Raw genomic sequence first — 25,297 nt, forward strand, 5'->3', positions numbered from 1 at the left:
TGTGGTCCATAATGAGCCCAGTAAACATCTGCTACTCCTGTATTAAAGACCATTTTCTCCGCGTCTCATCCTGTAATATGGAGAAATTAGAGTGCAGGGAGTCGTTTCGGCATGTTTATACACACACACACACACACACACACACACACATTCACGGAGAGCAGACATAACATAAGGAGTCCAAGTGTTTTTATGCTACCCAACTGACGCGCTAACATACCATCACAGCACCACAATTTTCCATCCACAACAGTAAAACACTACCGGGTGTCCTTGGTGTTATGGTCCCTGAATACCAGGGTTGTTTTTCAAAGTGCAGGGGCCTGATCCAACAGGCAGGTTTACAGATTTATTTGGAAATCTTTACTAATTTAAACCCAGAAACCTCTCAAATCTGGAACAGGAGAATATAAAAATACTTTTTTTGTTCAGGTTTTACGCCAGATAAATCAGTAAACCTGCGTTTTTTGGGGAACAACTTCCTCTTTATTTGTTTAACCGGAATAATAAACTGTTTATTTAGCATGGCAGCGTTTCCATCAAAACACTGTAGGACACAACAAAGGCTTCCTTGGTTATGCAACTGCTGATGGATGAAGCATATATATAGAAGAATAGCACCACCTAGTGTCTCCATTACTCCATAGCAACTACAGCAACTAGTCTAACAGCCAACAAAAACCTGACAATAACACAGAAACACAAACTTGTATATAGAGATGCAACGATTAATCGATTAGTTGTCAACTATTAAATTAATCGGCAACTATTTTGATAATAGATTAATCAGTTTGAGTCATTTTTTAAGACAAAAAAAAAGATTTCAGCTTCTTAAATGTGAATATTTTCTGGTTTCTTTACTCCTCTATGACAGTAAACTGAATATCTTTGAGTTGTGGACAAAACAAGACATTTGAGGACGTCATCTTGGGCTTTAGGAAACACTGATCAACATATTTTCACAATTTTCTGACATTCTATAGACCAAACAACTAAAAGCATTTGTCATGTTTAATAGCTTTTATTATAGAAAACACTTACTGATGTCGTAACTAAGGCCAGCGACAAACGCATATACTGTACAGAAGACCGACAAGACAAAAAGAAGACATGACTCCTCAGACTACAACACCAGTTTCCATATTGGCTGCTCCATATATACACTGGTGTGGCCGTAGTAATCCATGTAGATTAACTTAATCCAGCAGAGCAAAACCTCATATTCCAGTCTTTTCCCCCACTCCTGAAAAAGTCTGTTGATGGTAAAACTGAAGAGCGTTTTCAGGAGGATCTTCCTCACTTGCTCATCTCCTGCTGGACCTCTCTGAAGATCTTCTCCTCCAGTTCGGTCGTGTCGTACTCCTTCAGCATGTCGTACTCCCGCCACGGCTCCGCCCACTTCTGGGCGTGCTCCATCTGCTCCGGGGTCAGCGACAGGTCGAAGCGGATGCCCTGGACGTTGAACTTTGGTCGTTCCCAGCGTTTGGACCACGGCTTTGGGCGCATCTTTACCTTCAACTGGTGATAAAACAGAAATGAGATGAGTTTGTGAGAAGCCCCATTTAATCCTGCTCTTTGTTATAAATCAGGTTTCCATCTTGAAGCTCTCTCACCTTGTTGACAGGCACCTCTCCGGTGGGGGAGAAGGGCACAGGCTTCATGTCCGGGTCCACGGTGCTGTACTCAGTCAGAGCGTCTCTCAGATACATCAGGTTGTCGTCCAGCCTCTTCTCCAGCTTCAGCACGTCTATCTTCTGGATACGGGGGCTGTAGAGCTCGTAGCAGAGCTCCACGCCTGACACACGCACACATGAAGAAACAGATGTTTTACCTGAGGGAGACCTGGTTCACTTCTTGATTACACAGTCTGTGTAACATTTCTGTAGACTTTTTATTAGACCAGTGCTTAAACACAGAATATAAATAAGCCTCACCTTGGTTATTAATGATGTTCCTCAGGATAAATGTGGCTCCCAGCCCCTTTCCACCCCTCTGGGTACAGATGCCAACAAAGCGGTTTGTTTTCCCGCTGGCGTTAGGGTCGGCCATGGTCACTGCCAGGATGCTCCCTTAAAGCAATAAAAAAATTTTTTTTTACACCATTTAAAATTAGAATACAAACAATAGACTTTGTGCATAATATTTAAAAAAAACAAAAAAAGCAATTTATATTTTCAAACTTCTCCTGCAGCTTGTGTCATATGGGGTTAACAAATCACAGATGATGTGAACCTTGAAATGAAATCTTAAAATCTATTCTAAAATTGACAGTAGCAAGGATTGGGGTAATCTGGCCTCCTGTCTTGAAGCATGATTGCAGCCTGATAGCCAGTGTTACCGAAAATCTGTGAGTGTGTAGTGTGTAGTGTGCGCGCATGCACGTAAGAGTGCAGCGAAATAGCGAAAACGAGCGCGGCGTGCGAGTGAAGGCAGGCAGGCAGAGGAGCAGAGGAGCAGAGTACAGCAGAGACTCCGGCTCTGAAGACCAGAATTGGATCTAATTGCAATAATTTAATTATGAAGTTTCAATGACCTTCTGCAGATTTGAGGAAGAGAGAAATCCAATCGTTTTGAGTTTTGGTAATCTTACACCTGTGACTGTGGCTTAGAGGGTAAAGCAGGTTCCACCAATCGGAAGGTTGGTGGTTCGATCCCCGGCTGCTCCGGTCACATGTTGATGTGTCCTTGAGCAAAACATTTAACCCCAAATTGCTCCCAAAGGCATAGCCATCGGTGTGTGAATGAGTATTTAGATCCTGATGTGCAAAGTTGGCACCTTGCATGGCAGCCGCTGCCATCAGTGTATGAATGTGTGTGTGAATAGGTGAATGCTGACATGTAGTGTAAAGCGTTTTGAGTGGTCGTTAGACTAGAAAAGCGCTATATAAATGCAAGTCCATTTACCTCAACATGTACCTGTTGTGTTATTAATCTGGTTTCTTACCTACGTAGAATTCGGGGATGTTGAGCACTTTCCTCCTGCTAATCATGTCTTTCCTCTCAATGGAAAACTTAAAAGGATTTGTTCTCTGTCTGGGAGGGATGAACTCTGGGCTCAGAAACCTGAGAGGGAAAAGACAACAGTTTATAAACCACACTTTATACAGTATGCATATGTGCATCTGGGAGTGTCAGAGAGAGATTGTCACCACAAACTGTCTCCTTACTCTTTATTATAGTCTAATTTATCCATATCTTTCATATTGTAATATAGTTGGGGCGAGTACTTTTCCTACAAACCATCATAAAATTTTAGTTCTCCAAAAACGTTTTGTGAGGATTGCAACTCGATCAGAGTCACACATCTCCTCTGCTCCTCTATTTCAGAAACTCCAGATTCTTACTATTTATGATATCAATATTTCTCAAATATGTGTTTTTATTTATAAGATTCTTTCTGGTGGGAATATTCCTGAGCAGTTCAAGACCTATTTTAAAACAAATTCTCAGGTCCATTCTTACTAAACTCGTCAATCTCTAGATTTTCATCCTCCTAAATTCCTCACTAGTAGAGGTCAGTTTTCTATCAAAAAACTGTTCATCTGTCAAATGTTTCAAAAGTCGCTTAAAGGGTCATTTAATTGCTGTCTTGTAATTGCTTTTCCCCATGTTGTACATGTATCTGTTTTTCATTTTTTTAAATTTTTCCCACTCACAATGTTGTTTGGTTACGATTGCCCATTAGTCTTTGTAGATATTTAAATCAATATCCTCCTCACAAACACTAACCATACACTTCCAGGCAAAACACACAAACACACACACTTGTCTTTTTTTATATATTTATTGTAATTGTTGTTATTATATATATCTTGTCCTAATTGTTTGTTATCACTATTATGTAGTCATATTATTTCTTTATATTAATCTTGTCTCTATAGGTGGAGGCTTCAGATAAGCCCAGTGTTTTTTTTGCCTCTTCCTGCACTGTATATTATTCATTTATATTTTTTGTTATGTTGTATAGTCTTAAATTGTGCAAAACAAATAAACAAATACACAAATAAACCTGATTCTATCAACAGTCAACTGAAAATAAAATGACACCCGTTGGACAACAGATGTATGAGAATATTTGGATTAAAATCAATTGTCATAATGATAAAAAAAAACTGTATTTTCCACTCAAACTAAATTATAGAGATACATAAAGATATTTGTTGTACCGTTAATGTAAAAGAAAGACCGTAACTGACACTCAAAAAGCCCGTGAGATGATGCCAAAATAGCCTCTTTTTTGATATATTTACTGTATTGTTACTGTTATTTTATATATATCTATATCTATATAGATATAGATATATATATATATCTATATAGATATATACATCTTGTCCTAATTGTTTTGTTATCACTATTATGTAGTCATATTATTTCTTTATATTAATCGTGTCTCTATAGGTGGAGGCTTCAGATAAGCCCAGTGGATTTTTTGCCTCTTCCTGCACTATATATTATTCTTTTTTATGTTTCTGTTATGTTGTATAGTCTTAAATTGTGCAAAACAAATAAACAAACAGATTGAATATAAAGAAACCTACTTTCTCAGAGATGCCACAGTCTGTGTTTTATCTATGATGACAGGTTTAGATGGAGGGGTGAACTTTGGTGGCTCCTCGTTGTTGTGACACAGAGATGTGGAGATGAAGCCTGGAAACAACAAGAAAACAACACATTAGATGACTGTCAGTGGTTATTATGTAGTCAAACAGCTGGCTAGCAGTTAGCTACATTAGCTCATATTTGTGGATGTACATGACAAATACTACACCTATTAAAAGCCTGACAGCAAATTATAAAGTATGACAGAGAAAGGGGAGCTTGTTAAATGTACTTACGTTCATTTTGGAGCCGCAGGTTTCGTAATAATCTCAGAGAAAACATACATCTGTGGAGCTCCTTCACACAGGCTGCCATGTCTGACCTTCTGTTGTCACATGGGCGCTGCTATGGAGGCCGTGGAGGACAAATGTCAGTGAAACGCGATTTGGTCAAATCTGCAGTAACGTCTATTGTCCACTAGATGGAGCAACTGTTTCATTGGTTATATATAATCTCATTGGATCCTCTACTTTAAGTGCACAACTGTGCTTTAAACTATTGATTGATTTTATTTGTAAATATCTTCTTTCTCTCTTGATTTTCACTATAATGGTACCTCTATTGTTGATTGATTCATTTTGGTATACTAATTCCCTGTCTTGTTTTGTATATTTCCCTTGTGCTAAAAAAATAAATGAAATAAATAAATAATACAAACTGTGCCCTAAACTTATGAACTAGAAGGAATAGGAAGTAGCACCTAAATACTATAAAAATAAATAAATAAATATTCCTTGTGCTAAAAAAAATAATTAAATAAATAAATAATAAAAACTGTGCACTAAACTTATGAACTAGAACAAATGGGAGGTAGCACCTTAATACTTTACGAAAAATAATAATAAAATTAAAAAAATTAAATATATATTCCTTGTGCTAAAAAAACAAAAAAACAAACTGTGCTCGAAACTTAGAAACTAGAAAAAATAGGAAGTGCCATCTCAATACTATTTAAAAAATGAAACTAATAAAATACAAATAATTCAAATAAAAATAATTGTATAGATATTCCTTGTGCTAAAATACAAACAAAAAATACTGTGTTCTAAACTTAGGAACTAGAAAAAATAGGTAGTAGCACCTAAATACTATAACAAAATAATAATAAAATAAAAAATAAATATGTTCATATTCCTTGTGCTAAAAAAAACCAAACAAACTGTGCTCTAAACTTAGGAACTAGAAAAAATAGGAAGTGCCATCTAAATACTATTTAAAAAATGAAAATAAATAAATAAAAATAATTCAAATAAAAATAATTGAATAGATATTCCTTGTGCTAAAATACAAACAAACAAACAAACTGTGTTCTAAATGTATGAACTAGAAAAAATGGGAAGTAGCACCTAAATACTATAAAAAAATAAATATATATTCCTTGTGCTAAAGAAAAAACAAACTGTGCTTGAAACTTAGAAACTAAAAAAAATAGGAAGTGCCATCTAAATACTATTTAAAAAATGAAAATAATAACATAAAAATAATTTAAAAGAAATAATTAAATAGATATTCCTTGTGCTAAAATTCAAACAAACTAACTGTTCTAAACTTGGGAACTAGAAAAAATAGGATGTAGGACCTAAATACTATTTAAAACTTAAAATAATTCAATAAAATAATTCAATTAAATTATACAGCCAAAATATACCAAATACCTACCTTATTGTCTTTACAGATATTATGTATTTATAATGATTGCACTTATAATGTAGGCTTCATGTTATCATCAACCCAGAGAGAGTAAAATTTATGCATTTTATTTCTGCATTTATGGATGACTCCAGTCAGCTTTTACATTTATTCCATACACAAATTGAATAGTGGTGTAAGAAGTACAGTATTGGTATTAAAATTCCCAATACCACACTATACATATACCTCATTAGGAGGAGAAATCCTGAATCCATAATTTTAATTAAAAAAAATGTAAAAAGTATTAACAACAACGTGTAGCCTACATACTTATTAAAAGTAAAGGTATAGGCTACTCATTTGGGGACAAAACGTAGGAACTAGAAAAAATAGGTAGTAAGACCTAAATACTATAAAAATAAAATTATAAAATAAAACAAAAATTAAATATATATTCCTGGTGGTAAAAAAAAAACAAACTCTAAATTTAGAAACTAGAAAAAATAGGAAGTACCATCTAAATACTATTTTAAAAAAATGAAAATAATTAAATAAAAATAATAAGATAAAAAACAATTGAATAGATATTTCTTGTGCTAAAAAACAAACTGTGTTCTAAACTTAGGAACTAGAAAAAACACTCATTTGGGGACAAAATGGCCCCTTTGAGAGTGTTATAGTATTGGACAGTGGCATCATGTGTGTGCTAGTGAACTCAGGGTCTTTGAGACCATGCATGCATGGTCCTCCAGGTGGGTCTGCCTCTCTGCCTCCCTCCACAACACAACACAACACAACACGCAGTTAGAAATGCTCCCAGAGAGCAGAGCACTGCAGTCAGTCAGTCAGTGTGGTGGGAGGATGAGGAGGGAGGACTAAGAGACACGATGGCACCACAACACATCTCTGGTAGAACCTGAACCCAATGTGGGTGCTGGACTTTCTAATGCTACACAGAGACTCACAAACTTCGAGGCTTCAAGGATGTTCTTCTCAGATGGGACTCTCTCAGCCGTCAGTTGTGCGCTCCTGTTGGGAATAACGTGTCTGAGCGTCCTCTGCGATCTCACCGAGGGCTCCTCGGACTTCTCAGGTTGGAAATAATCATGTTGTGTTCAAAGTTGTGTAAAAAAAAACTTGTTTTCCAAGCTTTAAAAAGAAGCAAAAGCATGCTGGTATGACCAGCACTTGTTTCTATCCTGCGTGTTGCCTCATCCTATTTTTACGCATGAGAAGTTTGCGCACTAGGAAACTGGGATAAGTCATTACGCACGCTTTAAAACTGTTGAACACGACTCTTAAAAACAACTTTACGCAGTGATTTCAGTGTTGTGCATCGCATGAAAGTCTCCTCTTCTCAGGACGTGGCGTGCTGCAGCATGCTGCAAATGTATGTTTCACAAACATTATACAACACAACTTTTCCAACATATATACATGTCACCTTCATACACATTTTCCACAACCATTTAGCTTCAAGGCTCATCATCATCATCAGGGAAAAGGAACAAAAAGAAAAAACATACATGACCAACACTGGACTATGGATCAGCTGCTTCAGTAATGTATTCTTAGCTGGTATTTGAATGTGTTTTGTGCTTATCTTTTGGCCATTTCTGACCCACATAAGGCAACTTCAAACAAACAGCCTTTACTGAAGCCACCTGTGCTGTATAGGGATAAAGGCTTGGTTTATCAGCAGCATATATCTGCAGCACATACATCCCCATGGATGCAATTGAGATAAATGTGGTTAATGTGTTACTAGATGGGGACTATATTGTCTAGATGCTGCAGAGAACTACAGTTTTGTGTGCTTCATATCCGTCTGAAAGGTGAAGTCATATCAGGGCCAATTACCTCAGGTTTATGTGCAATCCAGTGTGACGGATTCTGCAGGCTTTTTATGTGTGCTAAGAAAAAGGCAGAGTATTACTAAACTAATGAGTTGTTGCATTAAAGGGAGATAAAAGTGGTTAATGTGTCACTAGATGGGGACTATATTGTCTAGACCCAAGCAGTGCTGCAGAGAACTACAGTTTTGTGTGCTTCATATCCGTTTGAAAGGTGAAGTCATATCAGTGCCAATTACTTCAGGTTTATGTGCAATCCAGTGTGACGGCTTTTTATGTGTGCTAAGAAAAAGGCATGCGTATTACTAAACTAATGAGTTGTTGCATTAAAGGCTATTGAGCTGCTCTGAGCTGCAGGGCCAAGCCTGCAGGTTTTGTTTACAGTGCCATAAAACAGGAAGGGAGCTTTGTGTCGGTGTTAATTGGCCTCTAATGGGTCTAATGGTTGGAAACGAGCAGGCTGACACTGTGGGGAGAAAGGTGCTAAAGAGGCACATGTATGTAACATGCCCCCTCTGTTCTGTGTGTGTATGATGCAGCCTAATGAGCTGCTAAAGATCACGTTGCAAGTGAAGGCTGTTAACAAGGTCCAGTGCTTGTTTGGTTGTGTCATAATGATTGAGGAGATCAAATGGTGGTTAATTAAGCAAGAAGGGGGGAAACTATTAGAGCGGCTGATTCCAGATTTCTGCTGGTTGGAGCAGGTTTTATCAATACCCCCGGCTTTGACACGATTATGCAAATGTCGTGTGTGTGTGTGTGTGTCAGAGGCAGGAGTTAATTTGTTGAAATGTCAGCTTTGGTGCAACATTTCTTTGTGGACTTTTCAGTGGTTCATTGATAACTTTGCTCCGTAGGGACAGTTGCTGTCATTTGGGGATCTTTTTTTTTGGTTTACATGGACCTGAGATCAGTTTTGATGGGTCCTCAGATGTCATTTTAGTTTGCCCTTCAGGGACTCTGTGCAGCATGCTTTTACAGAAATGCTGACCAAGCATGAATGAAGTGAGAAAGGGGACTCAGAGAATACCTTCAGTGGACAAAGAAATCCTTCAGGCCTCACATTCTTGACCAGCTGGAGTCTCCCTGGAGACGAAGAGGAGGGCTTTGATTGACAGGTGCTGCCAGAAGTGTGACAGAAGATCTAACATCTGTCACTCAGACCTGTGTGTCAGTGATGGTGGACAAATCTGGTGAATTCAGCCAACTGTTGATTTCCAAAGGAATGTGTATGGCAGTAAAAGATGATGCTATTTGTACTTCATGCCTCTCTGTGTGTTGCGTTCACACCGTTTGTTGACAACTGGTGTGGTAATGACAGTTTCATATTTCATCATGGAAACAAACTACTGTATGTTGGAGGGTGTTATCATCTTCTATTATCCAGCTGCTTCAGCGGCTAATTAGAGGTGAGGAGTGAGCCGAGCAACACTTCACAACCCCCGGGCTGAACTTATCTAGCTGGCTAATTAATGCTCAGTGTTTTACGAGTTATTGATACTACGTTGTTCATGTTTTTTTTTTGTTGTTGTTTTTTTAACCGAAAATTTGTAGTAAATAACCATATCGTCTCCTCTCCTGTATGTATTTTCTCAGGTTTCCTCACGTGACAAGCTTGTGATGTAGTAGCTAGCAAGCAAACCATCCATTACCAGGAATGACTGTCACACTTCTTTGCCTTTTTGTGCAAATACAGACCTCACTTCAGCACAAACACTAGACTAAATCACGAGTTTCATCCCAATACCGATCCCAGTATCGATGTTTTCACTTCGTATCGATGATATGGGATCGTTGATCATTCAATCTGGACAGTATCTACATGTTTTAACACAAAAAATAGAGCTAAAAGGATCAGTTGATTAATTTAGAAGTGGACTGGCAACTGTTTTGATAATTGATAAATCGTTAACATCATTTTATGATTAAAAGTGCCAGTTTCTAAGTTGTGAGGATCTGCTGCTTTTCTTTGTTTCAGCTGATAGTAAATTGAAAGTTTGGGTGGACAATTAGTCTTTTTAAGGTGATATTTTCACTACTTTTTGACATTTTACAGACAAATAATCTGTGGATTAATCGATAATGAAAATAATCTGTAGTTGCAGCCCTACACTTATCTCATATCTGTCTCAATATCAGAGGTAGTGCTCCCGTAAGCGCTGGGTGTTTCTGCTTTTCTGTCTCCTATGGATGGGCCGCCGTTATCAGCTGACAGAAAACAGGTTGTCATTTTTGTCAACACATAGGTGTGAAGGTAAAGGGAAGCGATGAATGCCGGACTGTTTGGAAAAAGGCCAAAACAATAACAGGAATCTAGCATTTGCTTCAACTGGACCTTTCCACTGTGAGCTCCTTACAGAACAAACACAGTATTGTATGTTTCTTTGAACCGTAGAACATTTGAGAATCCGTTGTTACCAGACAAACTATATGACGCTGCCAAAGGGGTTACAGTGAAGCGACTTTTCTTCTCTTTCTCTGTCGTAAAACCCCTGTAGGCAAAACCCTATTTAACCCCAGTCAATGGGATGTGAGGCTGTTGAGGGGCCAAGGGGTCAACTGAGGTCAGCCCATAGTAACTGTGAGTGTGTGGTTAGGGGGAGTTATCATCCATCTTGCTCTTTGTTCCCCGCTGTCGAACCTCATCACACGTGTTGACCACTGTCGGGGAAGGTAGAGAGAAAGTCAACACAACAGCGCGTTTTTAGGTCATGAATTTAAATTCAGTTCAGAAGATGTTTGGATAACTTCAGAGTGAAGTAGTGTGGGATCCGTTAGATTTGATCAGTATTGATGTTTTGCATTTAGTTCTCCTGATTTTCTTCTGTTTGATGAAACGATTTGAACAATTAAAACACACTTCAGTTTATACTGTAGGTCATTGAGGGCCTAATTATGATGATCACTTACACTTTTTCTTTATTCTACAGTGAAAATCTTTACAATCTGAATAAACAACATCATTCTTTAGAAGTGGTTTCTTCCATTAGCTGTCAAGTGATTTCATGGTCCTTGGTCAGAGCTTCCGCAACCATATCTGTGTTCCCATGTTTACTAATGGCCAGCTCTAAAGATGTAGATGCTGTAGTTTTCTGGATTTATACATGCAGAAAGCTTGATAGGAAAAAGTATTGATCAATTGATTAGCTACATTTCTTTGTCTGAAATTATAGCAAACTGAGTAGTTTTGGTTTTTATACTGTTGGTTGGACAAAACAAGAAACATGAATATGTCCCTTTTGACTCTGGGAAATTGTGATGAATGTTTTTAACAAATTCTTGACCTTTTTATAGAAAAAATAATGAAAATAATAATTAGGTTTAGCCCTACAAATTTCTTCTTCTTTTTGTTCATATCCACGATTTGTTCTTATTTTGTTAGTACCCAGTGATTTCTGGGATTCATCGATGTTTTCTTGTTTTTGCTCTTCTCTTAGGTAAGAGTACAATTACAAGATAAGAAAAAAACATCTTGTTTTCACAGTCCACTAGTTGTTTGTCCAACACAAGGAAACATATCTTTTAAATTTGAGGAACATAAAAAAACATGATTATATAATGAAATTTAGATTATTATATGATTAAGAGTAATTATAATGATTGGATTATTAAATTTGTGCAATAAATAATAAACACTATTGATCCATTGTACCCAATTAAGACATTGGTATTGCGTGGCTTACATACTGCTCTTTGATGCTTTTTGATTTTCCAGTAACACCAGTACTGACGCTCTGGAAAATCATGTTTACTTTGTTTAAGTTAAAGTAACAGTAACTTAATTTCACTACTGCTGAAGTTCTTCTTCTACTTGCAGGCTTTTATTGGGCATGTGCCAGAGAAAATATACGATAAATTTAACAGAATGTTGCTGCATGACACCCAATGTACCAATGAAATAGATTTATGGATGCCTGATCTTGTGATGTAAAAAGAGTGGGGAGCTGGATCCTTCCTAGTTGACAGATCAGCTGATTGCTTCACTATGGGTAGCAGGCGCTTTAAACTGACTGACACTGCAGCCAACACACACACACGGAGACACACAAATCCACCTATGCTGTATTACCCCATGTCCTAGTCCTGGATTAGGCTACCCCTAACGCTACTCCAGGCCCCTCAAATCTTAATCCGCTCTGATTTTTGAGTGGTCCTGGATAAGGGTAGCACAGCTCTCCTTCCCTTCCCCCCACTCATCAGCTCCCCTGCCTTCCTCCACCACCACCACCTCCTCCTCCTCCTCCTCGCTGCCTCTACTCCTCCCTGGGGCTTGCCTGATCACTGTTTCTGTGTCTGTGTGCGCCAGGTGAGCTCTGTCTAAACAAATCCTGCCTCCCACTTGTTTTGTCTACTGCGGTGGAGGCAGGCGGCGAGGCGGATGGCGAGGGCCTGGCATAAGGCTGCTTTTCTCTCCGGCTGAATAGAGAGGGGGTGTTGCTGCTATTCAAAGAGTTCTCTCTGTGTGTGAACGAGGTTCCCAAAGGAGAGAAGAAGTGTCAAGAAATTTTGAGTCATTGCATGATGATATCAAAACACACAGAGAGTTGTTGGGTGTCAACGAGGGAGGGAACTCTTTTATATCATGTATTGATTTATATAACATGCTTGAAGCACCACACAAGAAATGTTTGAACTATAAACCTCTATTGATTTATTTGTTAAATCCATTATAGACAGGAGTCAGGACGCGTTCTCATCACATACTGGCGCTTTGTCAGACCCCTTGGTGTCACTTTACAGTCGCAGTAAACACATGCTTAACGTCGTGAATTCAAACAAAACCACTTGCTTAGGTTTAGGCAACAAAACCACTTAGTTAGGTTTAGGAAAAAACATCATGGTTTGGCTTAAAATCACTACATTTGTAAAGTGAAAATGAAACTTAGCGTTGTCGACATGGGACATGAATGAGCTGATTGTAACGTGAAAGTGAAACATGACACTAAGACTCGAACAGCGGTCTGAAAGAAGACTTGTGTTTGTTGGGCCCATCCACTTCCCCTCCCGCACGCCCTGTGTGTGTTTTTTCGCTCTTTAAACTACGTCACCACAGCACTTTCCCTGAGTGTTTAATATTGACGCAGATGGGTTTAGATTGTATTTAATTGAAAGCCCGGTGCGTCTCATACAGGTGCTAAAGGGTGCCTTGTGCGTTGACATCACATGCTGACGGCTATGACAAAGCGTTGCCCCGGGAATAAGAAAGAGCTGGCATGCAGGAGACACTTTGCAGAAGGATTTGTTCGGTGTTGGATAACGTTTTATCAAATCTGAAACTGGTTTTGAATCCGCTTATCGAATCTAAATCCTCTCAAATCCCGTATTAAATTCATTTAGGTGTTTTGCTTATAGATAACTTAACAGTTAAGATCTACAACTCGGAGATTGACATTAAACTTGTACTTTAAACTTGAAACATCATATCAGCCATTTATCTGTGCGTGTTGTGGGACATGTAGCATTGATAGCTAAGAGTTGCTGGTTATATAGAGAAGTGTAAATCCCATCTTTAAAGTTTGATACTAACAAAACTCCTCTTGCAAAGGGAAACTAAAGAGCTTTTCGGTGCATGTAATGTAGATAAGTACTCGATGTGTGTGCTCCTGATGCACAGTGGTTGTTATACAGTGTTTGTGTGTGTATGTGTGTAATTCAAAGCGGAAGTCTGGCACAACATGATAGCGATGAAAGACATGACCTACTGTGTAAGTTCCTCCTCCTGGATACAATAAGTACATAAACAAACACACACATCAAGCTACAGCGTGGCGTTGGTGATGAGAGATGGGTGTTTACAACAGGAAACAACTCTTCCCCTCCGCTCCCATTCAGCATGAGGAAACTAAACGATCCCACCTCACCTCACACTGCAATAAGCACGGACGCGTTAAAGTCATAGCTGCACTGATTAAAAAGTGAATTATTGAAGTATGTTACACTTGAAAATTAATTTTCTTATCTGCTTTTTTTTTTTTTTTTCTGCAACAGCAGTGCTCTGAAGGAAATCCCCGAACAAAAGGACGAAACTTTGAATACAAAATGTGTCGACAAGATTAATGTGAAAATGTGTTCAAAGTAGACGTATAGCCTTAAAGGCGAGCTTTGTGTCAACTGAGTCAAGTCCCGGCATATGAGCCATATTAACTAATCAAAATACGATTTTGTCCCGCTGCCAAGTTGTGTGTGGGAAGAGAGCACATCCTGACTGAGGTAATGCTGAATAAACGATTTGGCTGCTGTTGGGGAATTATTGCACTAAATTAAGTCCCGGTATGTGAGTAATGTCCTGGTACCAAACCACAGAAACACACTCATCAGGGAAACTGTTTCACAATCAATGAAAGTTTAGTCTTTGAGCATTTCCACTGTGTTATATATCAATGACATATCATTCTGTGCTGTTTCACGGAGCTTCATTGGGAGGATATTTTGTTCTTTCAGAGTGTTGATTTTAAATCTCACAGTGGTAGATGGCAGAAAGTTTATTGCAGAAAAAGATTTTTTCTGTTTTGAGCTGCTGTGAAAACAGTTGTGGACCAAACAACCGTTCCAAGACCGCCTGAAAACGGTGTCAAAACAGAGGTGTGTTGTGCTCGTCTCCTACTATGTGTAGTGAGTGACACTCAAGCCCTGTTTATACTCGCTTGAGGCACCGTGGCGCGGGCCTCCACAGATGGCGTTTATCCTCAACGTGTTATTCGTATTCGTATTCTCCGAAACGCCAGAGGGCATACAAACAAAATATTCTGTGAAGAAGCAAGAAGTCAGCGAGTGTTACCCTGTGTTTTCTTCATACGTCCATGGTGTTACTGGTGGCAAAACACCATAAACCTACCTCATCAATGCCACTGAGGAATTGTAATTGACTCATATTTCATGGACATACTTCATCGCCTTTATACAATCCCTGTAAAGAACGTATTACATGTACTATAATAAAATGAAGGTTGAAAAGGTTTATTATCCTGTAAACAATTTGATTCAGCTGGCAAAGTATCTACTCAAATGTAGATTTCTAAGATCTCCTGCTTTTAAAGCATTTAAAAACGAACTTTCTAATTCATTATTTTACTTCTTAATTTAAGTTATTTGCTTTTATCTTATTGTGGCAGTCATGTCTGAAAAGCCCCGTGTTCATAGTTACTAAAATTCAGAGGTGCACGACCAAGCACTGCGACTACTTGCTGAGCCTTCGTGCTTTACACACAATACGTGATGATGTCATTTTTGGCTCGTGCACCCTTGTGCCGGGGACACTACGGCAAGCATAAAACAGGCTTTAGTGCCCACTCAGTTACTATCCCCCGATAATAACAATTTTCATCCATTTTCTACCTGTTTATTATTCCTAACATGTTCAACTTACAGTCTAATAATACAAATAATGCTCATCAGTTATATCTTAGTGATCTCTTTGGTTTTACCATGTGGGTTTATGTAGTGCTGATGAAGCAGGAGGACGTCGGTGACTTTCTGTTTACAGCTCTTGGTTCACTTGTAAAAAGTCAAAAACCGATGCAACAATTTAGCTGTTTTCTTCCCACAGTTTGAATCAAACAAACCAACCTACAGGTGTGTGTCTCAGCAATATACTATACTGTAATGGGGTGTTATCAGTGTGTTGACTGAGGGCTCACGTTGGCTGTAAAAATCACTATAATCTGAGTGAGAGTAGGTGTCACTTTTTCAAACGGTGTCTGTCTCGGTCTTGATTTTGTGGCGAAACTCCCAAATTAAACTGGTTCAGAATGAGCTGCGTAGGCTGTGGAGGAGTTCTAACTACCAGCTGAATGAGGCTGCATGTCTCAATCAAGGCGTATAACCAGTCCGTAATATGATAATCATTATTTAGCATGGATTTCCGTCAATCCCTGAAACCCCCCAAATTTCTAGTAATAACTGTTATTGGGGAGAGAAGAGGGGGTCTAATTCCTGAAGCATTTAACTGCACAGATGTATATGTAGACATCACAGGTGTGTGTTTGCACTTGCCCTCTCTTGCGTGGGGGGGAGGTGGAAGAAGCTCCAAAGAAAACACAGTGAAACGTGTGAGGGAGATTCTTGAGTGACACGGCGGCGTAGCTGCACGCAGCTGCAGTTTCGCGAGCTGTCCTCACATCTCTGCACATCTCTGTTTAGGCAACAGTTGTGTAAGTTAATTAAGAACTCCGTCTCATTTGTCATATTTTGAACACTTTCCAGAAGGAGTTGTGTTCACAGAAAGCTCGCGGGGAATCAGATAAGCAGTTGAAGGATGAAACTGAGCTTAAAACAGAGAAAGAGTGTTGAGAAAGAGACCGTGTGCACTGGCAATTACCTCCTCGTGTCCACCCCACTTATGTGCTGGCTGTTTGAATTACGCTCTCAACGACACGCACTCGCAAAAACCGGCGCACACGCACCTTTTCTGCTCCTGCGTCTCGGAGAATGTCAGCCATGCTTTGATGCCCCTCCTCCTCCCCTCCGTCTCCTTTCTTTCTGTGTTTCCTGGGAGCTGATTTATGTTGGTTTAGGAGTCAACGTGTCCGCCTTGATCTGGCTTCCTTTTTCTCCTTTTTTTTTTCTCCTCCATCCTTCAAAACTGCCTTTCCGATTCACCATGCTTTCTTTAGTATAGGAGAGGGGGAAAATAACATTTTGAACACTTTTATGGTTTGATTAAACCCCCTAGAGGCAAAGAGAGAGGGAGATGGAGAGGTAGCGAGGTGGGGCACAGAAGGGCCAGTCTGAACAAGGAGGCATTGTGTAGCCCCCCAACTGTGTCAGACTGACAGTCTGCATTACAGCACGCTACAGCAGCCCGCTCCCCAAAGCACTGCTAATCTGTTGCTTACTGGCCCCTCTGGCGAGCTCAGGTAAGGGGGGAGGGAACCGGAGAGAGAGGGGAGACAGATTTTCTCTTGCTTTTTCCATGTTTAAGCCAAAATGATCTCTACCAGGCAAACGTAGACGTAACATTTTTTTTCCATTCACAACATGGTGTCATTGTAAAAATAACAGTCTTTTTAGAGCTGGACGATAAGACCTGTAACGTATATGACTTTATATTGATGAATGTAATAATACTTACATGGCTCACCTCTAATATCTCTGTCCTGTCTAGTGAGATGTCATTGGTTGTTCGTCAGGTTATAGACATTTACTGTGAATTGCAATATGAGTACATTTTGGTCGGTGAGAGATTCATCCTTCTTCCCAGTGGTGCTTTGAGCTAAATGCCAGCATTGGCATGCTAACCAGTGGGCAAAATCCTGATCTGAAAAGTGAAGCCAATGCTGAAGTGCCTCAAACTCATCCTCAAGGGAACATGTATGTCTGTACCAAATATCATGGCGATCCATCCAATAGTGTCGGCAATTTGTCATAGTTTTTTATAATTTGCAAACAAAAACAAAATGATCAACAGATCAATCAGTAATGAAAATAATCTTTAGTGATAGTACAACAAAGGGTTTATGTGTTGCAGCTTTATTGTACAGTCCTCATTCAACAGGCAAAGAGTTTTACCCGAGGAGATCCCAGTTAGTTGGTAGCTACAAAAACAAACTCTCCGTCAGACCCAGAATGAATAGAGCTAAGGTAAGCTGGTCATTCCTGCAGATCTGTCCGGGTTTGTTGTAAATGGAAGGGGATCTCCCCGCTAAGTCCCATTGGACATGCTGCAGACGGCTTTTCACTCCCTCAGCTCCTCAGGAGTTGTTCTATTGCTTGTTTTCACAGAATCAGACCCCTGATAAGCTTGTTAATTCCCCAAAAAGCTCAGCCTCTCAGTGCCCACCCACTTCTACCTTTTCTTTTTTTTTTTTTCTTAAGGAAATACCTCTCTTTCTTTTCTTCACAGCGCACGATTGAACCTTGATAGAGGTATGCTGTCTTGCTGTTATTGCATTAAAAGTCATTACTGATTTTTTTTTGGAGGGGCTTAGTGGGGTTTTTGACAAAAATAGTTAAAGGCAGAAAGTGGTTGAGCAATTGGGAGGTTACTGGATCTCAATGATGCCAGACAGCCAGGGTGTAATGAGAAAGCGTTACAAAGTGTGAGAGTGTCCAGGGCTGTGGAGGTAAAAGTCACGTTAATTTTCTGCATAAATAATGTTAGGTGACCTGTGGTTGTGGAGCATTAAGGCTAGGATAAATGCAAAAGTGTAAGAAAATATCTGTTTTTTGGTAACAAGTCAAAGGTTAAAATTTAAACAGAAGAAAAACATTTACTCCCAGGAAGCATCGCCGTTAATATAAGGTAAAGATTACTGTAATGATTACGCATAAAGAAACATTAAAATAATTCAGCAGTGTTAATTGATTCACTTTCAGATTCTGGGTACATTTTGGACGAATATTGCAACTATGGTGGAATGTTTTGTTAACAAGTGCAGCGATGAAGTGCTCCAAATTTGCTCCCTTTGCAATTTGCGTCTCTCACTGACCATGTTTTCATTCACATATTTTTATTCACATTTTGAAATATCGCATTAGAAAAATTTAATGTAAATGTAAAAATTAAAATTAAATTTCCTAAATTTCCAAAAAAATCTTTTTACACTCCCTTGAAATGATTTTTTCCTTTGACAAAAAAAAGAATTGATGCACTAAATGAGATATGGAAACGCCTTTACCGAATAAATTCTAATTTAGCGAACATTTAACTCACATGACTAATCAACTGTTTCTGCTGTCTTTGTCTTCTCGGATATCCCCATAACCTGTGAATGCTTGTCTTCGTCTCCGGACAACATGAAACATTGCAAATTTCCCGACTGGGACTAATTTCCGGTGGGACTAATAAAGGAATATCTTATCTTATCTTATCTCCATTTTTTCTCTAGATCATCCAAGCTGACTTGTTTTGTTTCCAGTTCGCAACCTCTACTTCTTCTAAGATTTGTTTACTGGCTGATTACAGCTGTGCACCCTATAGCGCCAACTTCTGACCAAACTATGCTGTAGCCGAGTTTATTCGCTCCAAACCAGTTGATGGAAGGGCGCCTAATTCTCATTTCATTTTCTGCAACATTTCAAAAGTTTGCTTAAAATTTGCTTGACAGTTGAATGGAATCACAGCTATTGTCTTCTTCTCTATAGCAATGGCAGCTGACCATCATATCGAAGCGTCTTATTTTTTCGTTTTTATTAAGAGGGGACAACTTGCACAGCAGAATTAGATTCAGATTCTCCCTCAAAGATCAGAGCCTGAACTGCACAACAGCAGAGAAGACGAGTGAAAGGAGATCATTCCTTTATGACCTTTCTGTCACAAGCTCACTTCTCTAAGCCTCAGGCTACTACTGCCCCCGCCCTACAATCACTTAAATCCAATCGGCTGTGGTGAGGACGACTGAAAGATACATCTGTCGTTCAATTTGTGACAATACAGCTCACACACTGATGCATCTGTCTGGTGTCTGCAGAACTGTAGACAGTGATGAGGCGGTCTGACTCTCCCAGGCCGTAAAAGTGACCATTAAAATGACGGATTCCTCTTCCTCTGGCTCTTTCTCTCTGTCTTTCTTTCTGTCACACACTTTCTCTGTGTGAGTCTGTGGGCGTCTGGACATGCATCCAAACATCAGGGAGGGTGTTCTCGGAGCCTCTCTCACCCCTTCACCCCTCACATCCCATCTCATTAATGATAAGAAACACACATGCTCACAGACTCAGAGTAAAAGCGTCCTCTCGCCTAGTGCCCTTTGACCCCCAGGGGTCACGAGCAGAGGCACGTGCTAACAGAGGTCATGGGAGGGCTTGGGTGGGACCAGTGTTTGGTTTTCGGGGACTCCCTAGGGTAGACTTAGCGGCCGCTCTCCAACCGTGAGGCCATCTCTGAGCCCGGCAGATGTTTTCTACCCAGTGACCCCCTCAGGATGAGCTTAGACAACAGACCCACAGGTGGACGTCCTCCCTTTGTCTGTAGCAGTTAGCTGACGCCGATATCCTGATCTATCAGCCACGGCCTTTCTGCTAACATGACTGGGTTATTAGCCCGAGTGGTTTCATTTAAGCCCAACCGTTCAGCGTGGATGTTTCCTCGGCTGTGTGTGGTTGTGATTAAGCATGTTATGTCCATGTTCTCCTCCAGAGCATGAATTCCTCGTCCCGCCTGATATGTGTCTGACTTAGCATGTGACATCCCTCCATTTCTCTCTATTCAATCCCCTACTCTTGTCTCTTTTTTTTTTCCTGGCAGATATAACTTCACCTTGTTGCAGGAAACAACTAAAGCAGTCATCAAGCTATCTTTTCATCTAATATAACAGTTGTGGTTCGACGTGCACGCTAGAATTTGCTTTAATCATATAATAATTCTGTTTTAATTGTGTACTAATCCAGCATTTATTATTGAAACTTGCAGAAAGTAGTGTACCTAATATGAAATGAGGGGGAAAGTAACGGCGCATTTCCACCAGATCCAGTGACGGAGGGCATCTCACCGCTTTCCATTCATTTCCTATGGAAAGCAGAGAAGCAGTTGCCCAGTGCATGGTGGGAGTGTTGCGGTGAGTTAGAGAGGGTCTGTATTTGCATAAAGTTGAAAAATCTCAACTTTATGCAAATGAGCCTGTCCAGCACGACGCGTCTTGTTCACAAAATTTGGACTAAGCTGTGAAACCAGCCTATAGCCTATTTCTCCGCTAAAATGTTTACAGAAATAGATTTTGGTGGATTGTTTAGATGGAATAAAAGAAAGTTTATGATGTTGTTTCCTGTTTGAAATGGCGAGCAGAAAACCAGGGACCAATCAGGTGCATTCCACAACAAGGTACGTCACCCCTTGAACGGCCAGTTAGGTGGGGCAGCGCGTCCGCTGGTGTTCACGCCGGATCTGGTGGACATGTAGCGTAAAGGTGTGATGGGTGTGTAGCACTGCCAACTATCATGGAGGAGACGGAAGTTTGTGTTCCAACCTGCAATTAAAGTTTGCATTTTTATTAGCCTTAACCACGATCTTTCCCTGACCTTAACAAAGTGTTTTCATTACCTTAACCAGGTGTTTGAGTTGCCTAACCCTAATCATACCTTAACCATCATGATTTTCCAAACCATAACCACACCGTAGTTGCCATGCATAGATATATTTTTAAGCAAGAATTAAAAAAAAAAAACATCCAATAGAATTAGAATAGAATCATCCAATATTGATATTTTCTGGTGATAGGTTTGGTTTTGTGTCCAGCTTTTAGTTGGGAGGAGCGTCAAAACACCAAATGAGGGAATATCATTGGGAACAATGGTGTTCATCCCTCAAGTAAACCCAAGGAGCACTGAAACTGTTCTGGGCGTTCATGACTTCCCCCCATACGAACACACTCTATGTTGGTTTTTCCCATTCATTTTCCACCAATTTATCTATTTGTTATATTCATACATGAGTAAATCTTCCAGCATGAAATCCTCTTTATTTCTTTTCAGTAAGATTTTATTTCCTATTGGTATATTGAAAACAGTTTTTATATTTTCATCCTTTAAAGACCCATTGGCTGTAACACACACAGCCAGTTATAAGCCTGCTGCTGGTTGGATTCATACGTCATGGTGTGAGCCAATAAATAAGCTGTGTTCAGGAAAGCTGGGGGTGGAACGGGGTGTGTGTGTGAGTTTGTTGATCAGGTTGAAGTTTGTGTGCCTCTGTGGGTTTATGTGTTTATGCATATGTGAGTGTGTGTTTGTGTGTGTAGGTGTTAGAAAGATAAGCCATCTCAGGGAGGAGAGACGAACCGGGCCAGCAGAGTGTTTGTGTTTGTGTCTCTGGTTTTAATGACTTCAGCTGCTCGGGCTCTGGTCTCTGTCTGTTGGAGGAGGACGGGGGGGGGGGTACGATAGCAAATCAGTATAAGGAGACCGTCGCCTGAGGATATTGATACAAAAAGAATGGATAAACATGTTAACTTAGCACGCACTCATCCTCTGCCCAGATTCCAGACCACAGTATTTTAATGAACCAAATCTAAACATATGAATGTGTTTTGTTTTTCATGGCTGCTGACAGACTGAAAAAGGTGTGACTGAATGCAGGATCTTAATGCTGCATGCACCCGGATGACACTCCACAGCTTGTTACATCAAAAGTCTTATTCTTCCTCTATCATGTTGTTTCTCTCTATTACGTTTTTCTTCTTTTTCCGCCACTCTCTTCCCAATTCCATTAGCTGTTGTTTGATCAGTCTTAAGTGAAGTCTGTTAGCAAAGTGTGAAACACATGCTGGGTTTATCTCCTGGGGAGAAGGGGAGGATACTCAAAGAGCACAACCAATACTGGGGTTAAATCCAGGGGACCAACCTCATGTGAGTTAAAGCCCCCTCAGCTGACATCCCCCCCCACCCACCCACTGTGTGTACAGTAATGTGTATGTTAACATGTCCAGTAAGTATTCTAGGAATCCAGCACCTCACCTCAGTTCAACAGCCATCACGTGGCACCCATTAATGCTGTCAATACAGTACAGCCCCCACTTCTCACACACACTTGTCCACTTGTACTGCAGATCACCATGCTACCATTGACACACAAAAAAAACACATAAAATAACTACTATAATAGTTTACTACAATTTTTTCTCAGAGTATTTTGAACAGTTTGTTCCTAATACAGTTTATCAACTTTATTCAAACTGTGTGTTTTCACAATTTACAAGAGAAGGATTAAAGCCCCTGACTTGGTTTCAAAACTTATATGAGCAATGAATCAAACATAACATAAATTTGTATAGTTCGGTGTTTGCTGTTTCAATCGCAACTGCAGCAGCTTCCTCACTCGCCATTTTCACCAGTTTGAAATAGGTTGGTAGCCCCTTCCCTTTCGCTACGTAGCAAATATGGCGATAGTTGAGGGTGAGAAGTGTGCAGTGTTCCACACTCAATGTTTTGACCGCTTTGAGTGTAACATCCGGGTACTCAAAGTGCACTGCATTTTGACATACTTTTCGGTGTGAATGCACGTCTGCACTCAAAATAGCAAGTGTTCAGTACAGAAGTACACAAATTGAGACACAGCATATGTGTATGTAGCAGGATAGTTTCTCTCAGCTCTACAAAGTGTTTTATCATCTTTCAGCTCATTGTTTTGGTTGTACGGTCCATATCTACCAACTGATTTGGTTCACTCTTACCGCGCTCATCAACCTCATTTTTGATTGGCACGTACCCAATAAGCCACCAACTGTCGTCGCATTTGATTCTAATGTTGCATATATGTAAAATCACCTTTTTCCAACTGAGCCCTGCAGCCCAGTGAGAAAAGCAAAGACAAATAACACAAATGGAGAAAACAACAAAAATGAAAACTGTTCCAACAGAAAGTTTTGTGTTCATATAGGACCCTCATATTGCATAACGTACTCTGTAGCTCTGCTGATGCGAGCGAACAAAGTGACAGCTTCTCAAATCTTCAGATCACATCAATCCATCAAATATTTGCTCTGAACCAAAATGGCAAGCTGGCACACGTTTGTTCAAATTCATGCACAAAATCTGAGATGGTTTCACTCGGCACTGACTGAAGAACTTTGAGTGAGCTACACATCTGCAGAACTTAGTATTTAACTGCTTAAGTCTTAGCAAAAATATCTCAGTTCTCTTTTTTTTTTGCCCCGTAGCGCGATTAACAAGAAAGTAGGCTAATCCAAAACATGACTACAGCAGCAAGACTAATGTATTGTAAGCAGAGGAATGCAATGCATTTTAGGAATGCATTTTTTTAGACCCAAATCTGAATGGCTTAGCAGAGAGGACTGGCATCTTTACAGTTGCTCCTTTGACATCACGTCCATTGTGTACTGTAGCGGCGTGTCCTTTGTGGCGTCCATGTGAACTTTTGCCCCTCTTGTGGTCTCATTTCATGTCGGCACACCTTGTCAACCTGTCTCATTTCGGCTGTCATATGTTCGGGTCTGAATGCAGAGTTTTGACGATGTATGATTTAGGATCAGCGGTTGTTTTATCTAAACGCCGTGCGGCGCTATAGGCCGTTGTGTTCTGTGGTCTGTGGAGAAAAGGTAATTACTACAGGGCCTAAAACCACCAGCTCTGGCCTTTGGACCTCTGCTGCCACATCCTGCAAGCAGTGGCTTCGCTTTTAAAAGATCAGTTTTTCTCACGACCAGCACGCTGTCTTTCTCTTCTCTTGTCCAATTAAAACCACCCTCTCGACGTCTTCTGTGAATCGACACTTGATTATTTAGCAGGTGTCTTTTCAGATTCAGCTCGTCTTTATCTGCCACTTTCCTTCTCCGTCACTCATCTTCCTCTCTGCTTTTCAGCGTCCTCTTCATCTCCACCAGCCTCTTCTAGAGCGCTGCCAGAGCGCGGCCAGCGTCTTTGAGGGAAACCTCCGCTTTTCCCCAGTAATCACCACTTAAAGGGAATTCCTTCTGCAGCAGCAGGCCTGCAGCTCTGCATCTTTGAACATTTGATGGTTTGATGGCTATAATTTGCTTAAAATAACACCAATAAAGTCATGAAGCTGTAAATGCCTAAATACCTAATGTACCAAGATGAAACGCGATGCAGCCTTTGATTCTGTAGCTTTCAAGAACGTCTTGGTTGCTTACTTTCTATGGAATGCGTTCTTACATATATATCTTTATTATTATTATACATACATGATCTATTTAAAGCCGTTGTAGTTATGACTCTTATTCATACTGTTGATTATCTCTACAATACAATGTAAACTGGCACCTTTAAGCCACTAAACTAAGATATAATCTTCTAATATTCTGCAATATTAATCATTCTTGCTCAACACAAGAGGCTTTACAAACATTACTCCACAAGCAACATTAACATGAGTTAAGTGAGTAAGCAGATGAATAATAAGCAGCGTTAAGCCTGTGCTCTTATAACACCTCAGTAATACTTCTCACTGCGGTGCATTGTTCATTCTCCAGCCTCGGCCAATAGGAGGAGACGGCATCTTTCAAAAGCAGGGGAAAGCCCTGAGCGTGAGTAACAGACAGACCCTCCACCTCCTTTCTCAGAAATACCTGTCGGATTCATTCTTAGCAGCCACTCAACACCTCAGTTTAGTGGCTCACCGTGAGGATAGTTAGAGCTTTTCCCCTGTCTTTTTTAATCATGCTTTTTATTGTTTCCTTAAGAAAAATGACTACAACAACCTAAACCATAACAAATAAAATTCTAATAAAGTTATAAAACAATAATACCAATAATAATGATAATAATAATAATGATAATAATAATAATAAATAAATAAA

The 25,297-nt window shown here is 39.8% G+C and overlaps 2 protein-coding genes across 2 annotated transcripts in view; one reads left to right on the forward strand and one right to left on the reverse strand.

Annotated features, from left to right (window-relative positions):
* Positions 1-1,001: 1,001 nt before the first annotated feature.
* mrpl19 (mitochondrial ribosomal protein L19) lies at positions 1,002-4,947 on the reverse strand. The gene is made up of 6 exons (XM_074615167.1): positions 4,839-4,947; positions 4,542-4,650; positions 2,945-3,063; positions 1,935-2,069; positions 1,614-1,795; positions 1,002-1,518 (listed from the first exon to the last, which is right to left on the reverse strand). The coding sequence occupies exons 1-6, from the start codon at positions 4,915-4,917 to the stop codon at positions 1,297-1,299; spliced, it is 846 nt and encodes a 281-aa protein (XP_074471268.1). The 5' UTR covers positions 4,918-4,947; the 3' UTR covers positions 1,002-1,296.
* Positions 4,948-7,017: 2,070 nt separating this feature from the next.
* The window catches only part of eva1aa (eva-1 homolog A, regulator of programmed cell death a), an 86,521-nt gene continuing 68,241 nt past the window's right edge, over positions 7,018-25,297 (forward strand). The window contains exon 1 of the mRNA XM_074615165.1: positions 7,018-7,327. Within this exon, the coding sequence (XP_074471266.1) occupies positions 7,219-7,327 (109 nt within the window). The 5' untranslated portion in view covers positions 7,018-7,218. The remainder of the gene's footprint in view (positions 7,328-25,297) is intronic.

The sequence above is a fragment of the Sebastes fasciatus genome, chromosome 18, assembly GCF_043250625.1.
Source record: "Sebastes fasciatus isolate fSebFas1 chromosome 18, fSebFas1.pri, whole genome shotgun sequence".
In the NCBI taxonomy this organism is placed as follows: Eukaryota; Metazoa; Chordata; class Actinopteri; order Perciformes; family Sebastidae; genus Sebastes; species Sebastes fasciatus.

What these genes read in the sequence shown, in the direction of transcription:
- mrpl19 (XM_074615167.1), bottom strand. Translation starts at nt 4,917, where the DNA reads ATGGCAGCCTGTGTGAAGGAGCTCCACAGATGTATGTTTTCTCTGAGA. An exon ending in CATCCCCGAATTCTACGTAG is followed by an intron (nt 2,070 to 2,944) that starts GTAAGAAACCAG and finishes TATTGCTTTAAG; the next exon opens with GGAGCATCCTGGCAGTGACC. An exon ending in GAACATCATTAATAACCAAG is followed by an intron (nt 1,796 to 1,934) that starts GTGAGGCTTATT and finishes TGCGTGTGTCAG; the next exon opens with GCGTGGAGCTCTGCTACGAG.